The 12,695-nt window shown below is 38.6% G+C and overlaps 2 protein-coding genes across 5 annotated transcripts in view; both read right to left on the bottom strand.

Annotated features, from left to right (window-relative positions):
* Positions 1-112, bottom strand: part of LOC148323120 (uncharacterized) — a 24,030-nt gene extending 23,918 nt beyond the window's left edge. For both annotated transcript variants that reach the window (XM_088315109.1, XM_088315110.1), the window contains exon 1: positions 1-112. This exon is cut by the window's left edge and continues 1,616 nt beyond it. The gene's annotated coding sequence lies outside the window, so the exon portion shown is untranslated.
* Positions 113-469: 357 nt separating this feature from the next.
* Positions 470-12,695, bottom strand: part of il10rb (interleukin 10 receptor, beta) — an 86,246-nt gene continuing 74,020 nt past the window's right edge. Inside the window, exons 5-6 of one of the 3 annotated variants that reach the window (XM_088315900.1) lie at positions 6,520-6,692; positions 470-816 (exon numbers count right to left, since the gene is read on the bottom strand). In XM_088315900.1, coding sequence (XP_088172026.1) covers positions 654-816; positions 6,520-6,692 — 336 coding nt within the window. In that variant the 3' untranslated portion in view covers positions 470-653. The remainder of the gene's footprint in view (positions 817-6,519; positions 6,693-12,695) is intronic. The other 2 variants (XM_088315902.1, XM_088315901.1) reach the window with 2 other exon arrangements.

Here is a 12,695-nt window from a genome sequence, read left to right as displayed (position 1 = left end):
CTTGAAATATCTAAATTTGTTGGGTATATGTTATGCAACATCTTCAGATGCATTTCAACTCTGACATTTGTGTGTGTAGGGGCAATTGGCCATGAACTCTCGGTTGGGAATAACCATTTTGGTATCCCGTATATTATATATATATAATATATATATATATATAATATATATATATATATATATATATATATATATATATATATATATAATATATATATATATATATATATATATAATATATATAAATATATATATATATATAAATATATATATATATATATAATATATATATATAAATATATATATATATATAATATATATATATATAATATATATATATATATATAATATATATATATATAATATATATATATATATATAATATATATATATATATATATATAATATATATATATATATATATATAATATATATATAATATATATATAATATATATATAATATATATATAATATATATATATATACACATATATATAAACACACATATTGGAAATATTTTTTTTTCCACCGCAGATGTTCCACTCCATATCTTCAGACACAGAGGTCTATAAAACTTTCAATAGTAATCCCACACTGACAATCATGCCCTGAAATCATGTCATGCATTTTCAAAGGAACTAAGTCAATGGGTTCAAGCTTCTTCTCCTCCTTCCACATCTCCTGAGGCTTGGCTGCCTTGCCTTGAGGAGGAGAATTGATTCCCGTTTAGCTGTTGTTGCTGACATCTGCTGCCTTCGGTGGAGTAAACTCCGGAGTCACTGCTTCCCCTTATGCCTTGATGATGGTACAGAGCACTGGAAGGAACACAGAACAAGACACACCTCTTTATGACTCGCAAATAGAATATCATTTAGGACAGCATTAAAAGGTGTTATTGTAGTTTCCGTCTGGTCCCGGTCCCCCGGTCCCCAGTCCTCTCTCTCTCTCTCTCTCTCTCTGTCTCTCTCATATTTGCCTGAAGATGATTTTGCATTTTTGTCTGATTGAATGGTTGTTTAAAAAATAAAAATAAAAAAAATAAATTAGAGCCGTGAGCAGCTATAAAGGGCCCTCGCAACCCTGGCAACGTTGGGGCACCAGCACGTTGGAAATGTGAAATATTTACGAGAAATAACGTGAGGAATCTTCAAGAGGAATTTTTGTGGAGTTAAAGTTAGACCAGTTTTTGTTGTCAAAGCTTCGTCAATGTTTGAAGTAAATTCAAAATGGCCGATGTTACGGCAAGGGCCCACCTACAAGGCCACGCCCCTTGTGTCTTGTGTTAACTCTTCCACCCTTTTGTACCAAAGTAAATGGACTTGTATCCTGCCTCTTCCTCATCGTTGGCCAGTTTTCCTGCTCATTCGTCATTGGTGGACTGCTTTCCTGCTCGTTCGTCATTGGTGGACTGCTTTCCCGCTCGTTCATCGTTGGTGGACTGGTTTCCCCCTTCGTTACTAATGGATCGCCCTATCAACGAGCATCACCTGTGCAGCTGGGACCAATAAAAGGACCTTGGTTCTGCTGCTCAGGGCGGCTGGGACTTAAGAGTTCAGTTCGCCTCGCTTGCGCTATTTGTGTCTCTTGTATGGACTTTTGTAAATTTTGGAGACACTAGCTAGTGTTTACTTATACACATTTGGGAACGTGGTTAATACCTTTATGTTAAGCTCATTTGTTTGAAACCTACCTCTTTTCTTCACTAAAAATGAATTGTAAACTCTCTCCAAACCATTTTACAACTTGGTCTATGTTACTTCCCTCCTTCCCTAGCAGAGCAGGTCGTAACAGCCGACTTCCTGTCAATTTAGAATGTGGCTCCCAGCCACTTCTTATGTCTTGGCTTTGTACATGCTTCATCAAATTTTCAAAAAGTTTGATGAAACACAGATACAGGGCTGTTTTTTTCAAATGTTCGAGGTGGCGATAGCGAGCTATTTATAAAAAATTAAACGACAACTAATAAAATATTAATAAATTTGCCAAGCCTGATTTGGATGCAAAGCTTCATTAGTTATCATTCAAATTTAGAACCTCAAAATAAGAAAACTTGTTAACCTACTCTGAGAAAAATATCAACGAAAATAACATCTATTTGCTTTAAACAGTAAGTGGCGCAACCACTATGATCAAAAATAACTTGGTAGATGTCTTCAGGGTTGGACTATCCTCAAATTTCGAATTTCGTATTGTGACATCCTCAAGGCCTAATCAGTCATCCGAGCATATATGAGGGCAACCTTGTTCACCTGCTCGGAGAAAAACGTCAAAGAAATTAACTTGTATTAGCTTTAACCAGTTGGTGGCGCTACCACTACGATGAAAAATAACTTGGTAGATGTGTTCAGGGCTGGAGTATCCTAAAATGTGAAAAACTTCGAGAAGATAGGATCATTTGAGTCATGTTGCCGGAGCTTTTGTTGCCACTGAGTACAATCAGATTTTTGAGCAATGTAATGGCCACCCCTTTTGCCGAAAAGTCACAAAATTCAGCAGAGAGTAAGATCAATGTTTTGAGGCGTGTGTATAAAAAAATTGAGTCTGATTCGTTAAAAGGGCTCCGTGCAGTGCGTTAAAATGTAAAAAATATATAGATTTTTTGTACACTAGTTGGCACAGTTTTGTATAACAGAATAATAACATACAGATGTCGTCAGGTCGGGAAGTTTTATGTATAGGTGAAGTTTAGGATTTTTTGGAGCATGTACAGGGGAGCATTTTGTCCATTGAAGTGACACGCCCCTTTTGAAGTTAATTCAAAATGGCCGACTTTTTGTGTAATTTAGCTCATGGCTCCAAGAGACTTTTTTGTAGGTCTTGGCCTTTTACATACTCCAAAGATTTTTCAAAAAGCTAGGTGAAACACACAACTGGGGCTGCTTTTTTGAAAATTTCTAGAGGGCGATAGAGTGCCATTTAAAAAAAAAAGTAACTGCACAAGAAACTAATAAAATATTGATGATTTTGTCAGGCCTGATGTGTGTGTAGTTTCACAAGTTTTCATTCATATTTATAACCTCAAAATCAGCGTTGTTTTATTGGCGAACTGTGCCAAGCCACGCCCACAGCTTTTCACAAAAAAACGACAATATTCATATTATGACATCCTGAAGGCCCAAACACTCATCCGAGCTAATATGAGGGCGATCTTGTTAACCTGCTCGGAGAAAAACATCAACGAAAATAATTAGTATTTTCTTTAACCAGTTGGTGGCGCTACGACTACAATCAAATATAAGTTGGTAGATGTCTCAAGGGCTGGAATATCCTCAAATGTGAAAAATTTCAAGAAGATAGGATCATCTGAGTCCTGTTGCCGGAGCTTTTGTTTCCACGGTGAATAATCCGATGAAAAGTCACAAAATTTGGTATGGGGTAAGATCAATGTCTGTTCTGACCAATTTTATGTCAGATTTGTTTAAAGGGCTCCGTGCAGTACGTTAAATTGTAAAAAAACTTTTATTTTTTATCGCCACTAGGTGGTGCAAGGTGTATAACTGAATATAAACATATAGATGTCTTCGGCCACCGACTCTTTATGTACCTGTGACGTTTTGGATTTTTAGCAGCTTGTGCACGGGAGCTATTAAGCATTTTGTCCATTGCAGCGAAGGAAATATTCAACGAAAACTTTGAAGCTCCGCCCCCGTCATATAGTATTTTGTCCCAGTGTTTGTCCCAGGTCTTAAGATGGTACAGCCGGAATTTTAAGGCAATCGGATGAACCCTGTAGGATCAGGGTGCAAAAGAATGACCCCTGTAAACGTGCAAAAATGGGCGAAAGTTGGAAATTCATAACTCATAACTCTTTCTGTTCATTATAGACTATTGTCGTCAAAGAAAGTATATGTACATCTTGGGGTACTACACGTGCTTGGCAATTTTCAGAGGCCTAGGTCAAACGGGTCAGGATTTCCTTTGATGTTTCCCACTCTAGTTGGCGCTAGAGAGCCATTTTGTTTGCGTCGTTTACGACGACGCTAAAATATCAAATATTTTGCCATGCCCGATGAGACTGCCAAGTTTGGTGAGTTTTCGTGCATGTTTAGGGGGTCAAAAATACGATCGAACGTTAGGAAGAGATAATAATAATAATAATAATAATTTCTACAGAATTAATAGGGACCTCGCAGTGGTCGCGGCTCGGGCCCTAATAATAATTTCTACGGATACAATAGGGACCTCGCAGCAGTCGCTGCTCGGGCCCTAATAATAATTTCTACAGAAACAATAGAGACCTTGCAGCGGTCGCTGCTCAGGCCCTAATCATCCTTTGCTAAAGTTACTCAGTACTTTAGTTTTAATCACCAAGTATTTTTTTCCTTTTACTCAAGTAATTATTTGGATGACTTTTACTTGAGTCATACTGAGGTACCAGTACTTTTACTTGAGTACGATTTTGGGTTCTAGACAACTCAGCCTGTGCAGCAGTTTATGTGGTTATGCTCCTGTAACTTCGGCACTCTTTTCTATTCTGATTCAGTCTCTGATGATTAATGATCACCAAGGTTTATTGGATTTTAAACAATTCGTTAGAAGTTAGGGTGCGTTCCAGCGGGGTGCAGAGAAGATGTTGCCGCTGTTTCTCGCAGGCATACTTGTTGATGTTTTCCGTGTTCAAGCACGCCCTTTACGTCGGAAGCACGGCCGCCACGGCAAACGCAGCGGTCAACTGGTGAAGCTAAGACGGGAATTGACCGCAGGGATTTAGTCGGTCATGGACCCTGTGGACTCGTACCTGAAACCACCAGTCGTCGGAACTCCACAGGATTACTGCCCTCCGCGCCTCCTCCGACTACTGGTGAATGTAAAGCTTTTGAGGGAATTTTACAGAGCTTGTCGATTGGAAGAGGCATGTTCTTCCTGTTCCCCCACAAGAATTGCATTGTTAAATGCCCGATCATTGACAAACAAAACATATCTTAGGGAGTTTCTCCTTTCCAGTGACCGGGATTTCCTCAATCTGACGGAGACTTGGACAAGTATTGGTGAGTATAAAGCTTCAATTTAATTGCTGCCACCAGACCACCTTCTTGGTCTCCCCATGGACTTCAGGCCGTGGTGGAGAACCGTGAGTTTTATTTAAAACAATTTTAAATGTAAACTGTGTATATTCTCCACAGCAATCACCAACATTTACAGTTTCCCTAAATACAACAAGGACTTTTTGAATAACTTTTCAAATCTTCAAGCTGAAATCAGGCTCAAGTATGATCATATTCTCCTCATGGGGGATTTTAATATTCATGTTTGTTGTCCATAAAAAACATTCACAAAGGACTTTTTAAGCCTAATTGAGTCTTTTAATTTTGTACAGTATGTGACTAGCACGGTTCTTCGCAATTATTTTCTGTCACGCCCCCCCCCTACCAAGAAGAAAACAATTCGTGCCCCCCCACCACCAATTTTTTTAGATTCTGTACTAATGTACATGTTCATTGTAAAATGATGTTGGATTATGTCAATAAAATGTCCCTTAGCAAAGCTAAATTGATAAGAAATAAAATTTTGAGAACTATTATTGAGAGGATCTAGAAACTCAGTACTCTGTGGTGCAAATATTGATGATATGACAAATATTTACTACACTGTAACGAATTGGGTTGTCTGTTCTCGTATAGAAATGGTTGGAATACAACATTTCTGTTCATAGCTGCTGGCTCTCCGCCCAAACGCGGTTTGAGTCAGACTTATGTTAAAAGTCGTTCAGCCGTTGTACGGCCCCACTATTAGAGAACCACAGGACTAGCCTAACACATGAACAAGGACATACTTTGGATCTAGTTCTCGTTCATGGTTTACCAGTATTAAACTTTCTGATCACATGACTACTATCTTTGACATCTTCTTTTCCTATGCTGTTGTTAAATCGGATGATCTGGAGTGCAGCCACCGGATTTGCAACCCTATTGCTCCTGTTCGTTTTGCTGATGACTTTGATGGGCTCAGAGGAACTCACCTCTTGGTCTATTCATCTTGCTGTGCTATACTGGATTCGGTGGCTCCATTAAATACTGTGTAGTCAAAAAGGTTGACTCGAGCCTTATTTTAATGACAGAATCCGTGCCGCTAAACAGGACTGCCGCAAAGCCGAACAACAGTGGAAAAAAGACAAGCTGCAGGTCTCTTATCAGATCGGGAAAAACTGCTGGCGTAACTACCAGATTACATTTAAAGAGGCCAAAATAGAACATTTGTCAAACCTTATTCAGGATAACGGTCACAACACTTGTGTACTATTTAAAAGTCAGTGGTGGTGTGGTCGTTTCCCAACCTAGAAGTTGTGTGTTCGATCCCCATTGATCTCCATGATAGTGGCGGTATTAAGAGTTGGACTGGGGTTGCTTAAGTCCCCACTGAAGGCTCCGGTCTGAAATGTGCCACAAGCCACAATAGAATAGAGATCACAGCATTTCAACATTCAGTTGATGTGATTGCTTGTTTGTGTAGCCATTGACATTAACAATAATTTAGCCTTGAAATGATCATTACGTAAAAGCAATGCAAAGTGAACTTACGTTGACCGACTACCAGACTCCAGGCCCAAAAGGGACATCGGTGGAACTTTTGAGGAATGATTTTGATGTTCCATTGGCTTTGGACATATTGTGACTTTATCACAGAAGAGTTCAGCTTCGGATTCCATGGACAGGAGACAAGGAATATCAGATCCATGGGAGTCAAGAAGATACTGGGAAGACAGACGGACATAATGGCATACTTGATTGGTATTTTTTCCCCAAGATCTTTATTTAACATCTCATTTAAAAATCATATATGGTTACTATATTGCTTTTTGTGGGGGTACCACTTGTTAGCATGTTGGCATTTTATCCAGTTTCATTACCTTTTGAAACAGTACCTAACTGCAGGGCAAGATAAAAACCTAATCAATCTGCATGAGAACGTTATTTACTCAGTTTGTTGACTAGCTACCAAATTAACATTAAGGGTCCTTTTTGCTTCTTCGATGCTGGGCAGCGTATTCAAAAACTATACTCAAGTAAGAGGAATTTTACTTTACATACATAGTGAATTAGTTATTAGTTATATTGCACATTAGTTCAAATTTGTACCTAGATCAAAACAATCAAATAGTTCATGTCTAGTGATTTAAACAAAACTGAACTGCCTGTACTTGGGCAGCGATTAATTTGTCCACCACTTGAGGGACACTGCATACAACATTTTAATAAACACTGCTTTCCAATTTGACTCCAGCAAAAGTAAAAAACAGTCCTCCAAGTAGAGTAATTAGAAGTAACTGAACTAACTCAGCTAGTGAGTCATGCTTAACTTTATACTTTTTTTAAAATCAGCATGACTGTCGAAGACAAAAAAAATCAAATAGGAATGGCGCAAATTCAGATACTACCCAACAAAAAAAAAAAGAGAATAAAAACTAAATTAAAGTACAATCCTCAAACGTAAGCTGGCTTCCAAATGTACCGGGGTCTTCCATAGTTTCACTAAAGATGTAAAAACCCAAGGTAACAGGTCAGGATGAGACCACAAGGGTGTGCCCGGTTTGAGTGCGCCCAGTATGTGTATACCTTTGGCATAAAATTCGTCTTCTGTTGGGTACAGAGGCGCGCAGAGCTGTAATCGAGCCCCAGGCTTTGTACTCGATCTCCTGTTAGGAATAAATCCGCTCCCGTGTGAAATCGCCGGCTTCCTCGTCATTACTCTCTCAAAACGAGCATGCATAATTGTTGGATGAATGGAAGTCGTGTTTGGTGAATGGAGTCAGATAACAGTTAAAATTCCAACAATTTTTGGTGACCCCGATGTGATTTGGGAGGGAAGACTTCGAGAGACCACTGGGTTTGGAACCCAGGAAAAGAACCACAGGGTTTGGAACCCAGCGTCCACATCCACACCAGGTGACGACCTGCTAAAACGGACATAGCAAATTGGACCCGTTTTCCTCTGGTGGCCACATCTAAAAGGTAAGCAGAATACCTGTTACTTAAAGTCTAAATATTCTGCACAATTGAGGACTACTAAATTGAACAGAGGAAAACGGCGGTAATTTGGATGTTGTATGATAAATGTGTGGATGGCAGTAAGGTGTAAAATTTGGTATTTACTTATTACTGAAATAGGAAGGTTTTGGTACTATTTTATGGACAGTAGTGGGGTGTAAAATTTGGTATTTACCCACTACGCAAATAGTTTGGTACTATTTGGAATAGTTTGGTACTATTCGTGGTTCGGTAGGAAGGTGTAAAATTTGGTATTTAGAATTAGAATTACGCAAATAGTTTGGTACTGTTTGGAATAGTTTGGCACTATTTGCGGTTCAGTAGTGGGGTGTAAAATCTGGTATTTACCCACTACGCAAATAGTTTGGTACTATTTGGAATAGTTTGGTACTATTCGTGGTCCTGATACGGTGTAAAATTTGGTATTTACGTATTACGAAGTCGGTGTAATAACGAAAAGCTGAATTTTGTTTTTTAGAGTGTGAAAGTGGAAGCGGTGTGACTGGTGTGATAAAATTTGGACTGTTTTGTTTGATACTTGGCCGAGACGCACGGGGGTGGATTGTTCAGGAGGAGTGGAGATGGGTGTGATATGGGGCTCGGTTGCGATGAACCGTATGAAAGCGATGGTGTGTGACAAGAAATTGATGGACATTATGTGAAGTTGGAGACGCAATTAATGAGTGGAATTGAGGAGAAAAAGATAAAGAAAGAAAAAGAGAGGTATCGGAAGGTGTTTTTGAAATTACAAAAAGGATGACCTGTTCCGCGGAGAACCGGGAACATGGGATATGATTAAGTTGGCTAAGCAGTTGCAAAAGAAAGAGGAAAATGTTGAATGACATCAAACAATTGAAAGAGGCAAAAGATAAAGCTAAATGGATTCGGAAAGGTAAAATGGAAAAAGAAAATGGCAAAAGTTATTCCAGTTTAGAAAAATGGGGATAAACATGATTTTTTTCAAAACTACAGGCCAGTGGCTGTGATGTAAGATAGTCGAGAAATTGTTTAAAATTAGGTCAGACAAATCTATAGAGCAATACAATATTTAGAAGTACACACTCCACATTGAGGGTACGTATGGAATTAATGGAAGGAATATCAACTGTATTAGATAAGAACATTTTGTAAGTGTTTTTGTTTACCTTGAAAGGCTTTTGATACCTTGGATTATAGTGTACTCCTTAAAAACGGAGCAAATATGGTTGCATAGGAGTTGCATTCAAAGGGATTTTCAAGTTATTTAGAAAATAGGGAGCAACTGCTGGGGGACAAAAAATATTTTTATGTTTATTTTAATTTTGGGGGGAATATATTACAGGTGCTGAAGGGGTTGAAACAAGAATTTAAAAGAATAAAAATCAGGTTGGATTAAAATAAATGATCTAATTAGTGTAATTATAATTATTAATTCAAAACAAAATTCATGTTATTCAGTAACAGTAGGAGAGACGTGTGTTCAAATTGACATTTATGGTATTGATATTAAGTAAGAGAAACTGCTTCTGGGTGTCATTCTTAATTAGAATTTGTGTTGGAAACCACATCAATCGAGCACAAAGTAAAAATAATCAAAAAACAATAGCTCTGTTATGCAGAGTAAAAGATACACTGGATAAGAAAGCACTATATATATCGATATTTAATATAACGTCATGAGTGTTCCATATATGACCCATTGGATTGACACATGGGGAAGGCCTGCAAAACATAGTCAGTCAATTTTTACTTTACAAAAAAGGGCCATAAAATAATTAGTAGAAAGCAATATCGAGAACCAACAAATCCACAATTTTTGCAATTAAAATGAATAGGATTTCATGAATTAACAGATGATAGTGTTCTTCAATTTATGCTCAAATACACACCAAACGATGCAAATCATTAGTTAAGCCATTTTGAAACGCTGATACCCTCAGTCGGAATTTGATCCTTATATGCCTGACATGTTGCAAAAGACTAACGTGTTGGAAAATATGTCTATTTTTAATGTTATTACAGAAGAATTTATCTCATGAGTTTAACCGCTCTTGTGTCCCTCTTGTGGTGTTCCAGTTTTGTTATATTATTGATTGAGCTCACTTTGCTTGTGGCTTGGTGCTCGGCTCGGCTGGTTAGCACTCGGCTGCGGCCATCCAGAGTGGAGTCGTTTTAAGAATACTGTTCTGAATATTACAGTTTGAAAACTGACAAGTTTAAGACTACTTATTTTGAGACTATTGTCATTGATATGGGCCTACTATTATTTTAGTAGTTTTCTAAATCTGGTCACGTAAAATGTTCCTGTTCTATTGGCAGATAATATTATTTATTTTACTTGTGATTTTTCTGAGTTAATATTTTTTCCCTTAATAATTCCAGACAAATAGGAGGAGAAAACACTGAGGCCCTGAGTGGCCCTATGTTTGTTTCCATACAACCCATCCCTTCACAGCCCAGTTTGTCTCTTTGCCTGACACTCCTCTCCTCGTTTCACTGTGTGTGTGTGTGTGTGTCTGTGTTCCCTTTGGCTGATAAACATAGCTAGTAGTTTGGTCTACTATAGTTTTGTTTACTTTCCTTGCTGCCTACTCTCAGTAGGTTATTGTTAATTTGATTCTTCTTATTATGCTGCATGAAGTGAATTTTTTAGGGATCCATCGGCATAAATAAAGGTCAGTAAAGGAATTAGTGTTCCCCAGAAGAAAATATGAGCCTTGATTAGGTCAAAGTGACGTCATACAGGTCAGTAAAGGAATTTGTGTTCCCCATAAGAAAATATGAGCCTTGATTGGGTCAAAGTGACGTCATACTGCAGGTTCCTTGCAAGACTGATGTGTCACCCGTTGTTAAGGACTTTTTAGTGACATAAGCACTGGCTACTTATATAGCTCCTGATAAGACCTGTTAAATTTGTAGAGTTAATTAGTCCTATAGAAAACGAACGTCTTTGTTCGGAGGCGTGCATCCAAACATCAACTCAAAACATTAAAACCCGTTTCGATTTCCCTGCCCCTAACTCTCATGTTCTCTCTCTCTCTCTCTCCCTCTCTCTTTTTCTCTCACTCTTCGTGTGCGCGGGCGAGTTGGGATTTAAAAAATCTTTGGACATAAAGAATATACAATTTAATTAACAGCGCATTTCACTTTCCAAATCAGGTAATAAAGTAATTAATAGATAAGATAAATATAAATTAGCAGGGAATTAGAACACAAACTAAAATACTAAAACATAAAAGAGACACCTGAAGAACAGCAGAACAGCACCAGTCTTACTAAAATTTAAAGTTTTAAGCAAAGGGATTATGATTTTGGGATAGGTTTTAATTGAAATATTCTAGGATCATGTTGAAAGAAAATCCTTAGAACGGGAAATATCTAGCAATTGGAGAATTGTTTTATCAAATATAAAGTTGGATTAAATAGTTCTGTAGATGATTTATTAACTGATGTGTATTAAAAGTGACAAAGGTAGACGACAGATGTTTTATGACTGTAAGACGCGAACCCTGACATGACAACTTTTAAGGGACATGACAGCATTCCATAAATGCCAGACTGCTAACATCCACATCTATGAGGTGTTTGACGTCACAGGTGCAGGATTGTCAGCCACGTACAGGAGGAACAGGAGAAACGACATCACGGGTACTGAATGGGAAAATCAAGAGACCCACAGTTGTAAACCTTGGCATACGCTGGCTAAATTGAGGCAAAATTAAGGATCTGCCAGCACAAATCTCAGTGAAATCAAGGCGGACGCGCCGAGGAAGGGGTCTCTGTGTGGAATTGGAAAGTATCTTTTTGGTGAAGGCAAGTGTGAAAGAAAAAGTGTTTGTGCGTCTATGTGATTTGAGTGAATGTTTAAGGGATGGGCCTCAGGAAAGAAACCTGATTGAGGGCACCGGCAAGCCCTAACAGCACGTAGGATGCAATGGGCGGACAGGCCTGATCAACCTGAATCCCTATTGCACTCCCAAGTACTGATTTTCAAATTGTTATTGGAGTAATTAAATTCAAGCATCAAGTGAATGATTGATTGATGTTATTACACAAAAATTTATGCAAAACTGAAAGTTTCAGAAGGGAGGTAATTTACCCCTTCTCACTGGCAAGTGCCACTCCTCCAGTTGTCTCCACAGGTTTGAGGTGACATGTGACCTGTGTGACCAGAAGGCCGGAGAACGCTTCAAAGAACGCCTCACCACGCCCATCCTGAAGGTTCTCCTCAAAAAGGAGGGATATAGAAGATATTCTAATTTAGGGTCCACAAAACAGATTAAGATATAGTTGTTGCTTTAGCCTGCTCATGTGCCCCGCAGGTTTTATTATTATTCACATTGGGTGCGCGACTAGATAACACACACCCAGTCCAGGATAGGGCAAAATTTTGTTGTATTGTTTAGACTTTTCCATAATATACGGCACCACAGCGGTGGTACTTGAAGTTAATATCAGTTAAGGGGGCGGTGGCGCTGTTTTTATGAAAAATCACTCACTTAACGTAAGGGTAGGTTCTCCTTAGGGGGGATGCCAGAGTTACATTCGGGCCAAAACTTACTTGTCAGGAACTGTCCTCACTTGAGGCCGAGGCCAGACCTGCTGACCAGCATGATGGTCATCGGCTGAATGGGGACACCTCAGGTGAGATTGGCCGTGCCGTGCATCAGATATTTCTGGCCCCGTTGGGGCCGATGTTGCTGTATCTTTCAGGTGGGGAAGGGGGAGAC

The sequence above is a fragment of the Idiotropiscis lumnitzeri genome, chromosome 14, assembly GCF_059441095.1.
Source record: "Idiotropiscis lumnitzeri isolate Australia: NSW breed Sydney's pygmy pipehorse chromosome 14, RoL_Ilum_1.0, whole genome shotgun sequence".
In the NCBI taxonomy this organism is placed as follows: domain Eukaryota; kingdom Metazoa; phylum Chordata; class Actinopteri; order Syngnathiformes; family Syngnathidae; genus Idiotropiscis; species Idiotropiscis lumnitzeri.
Note: the sequence above shows the minus strand (reverse complement) of the source record. Positions and strands in the feature narration are given on the sequence as shown.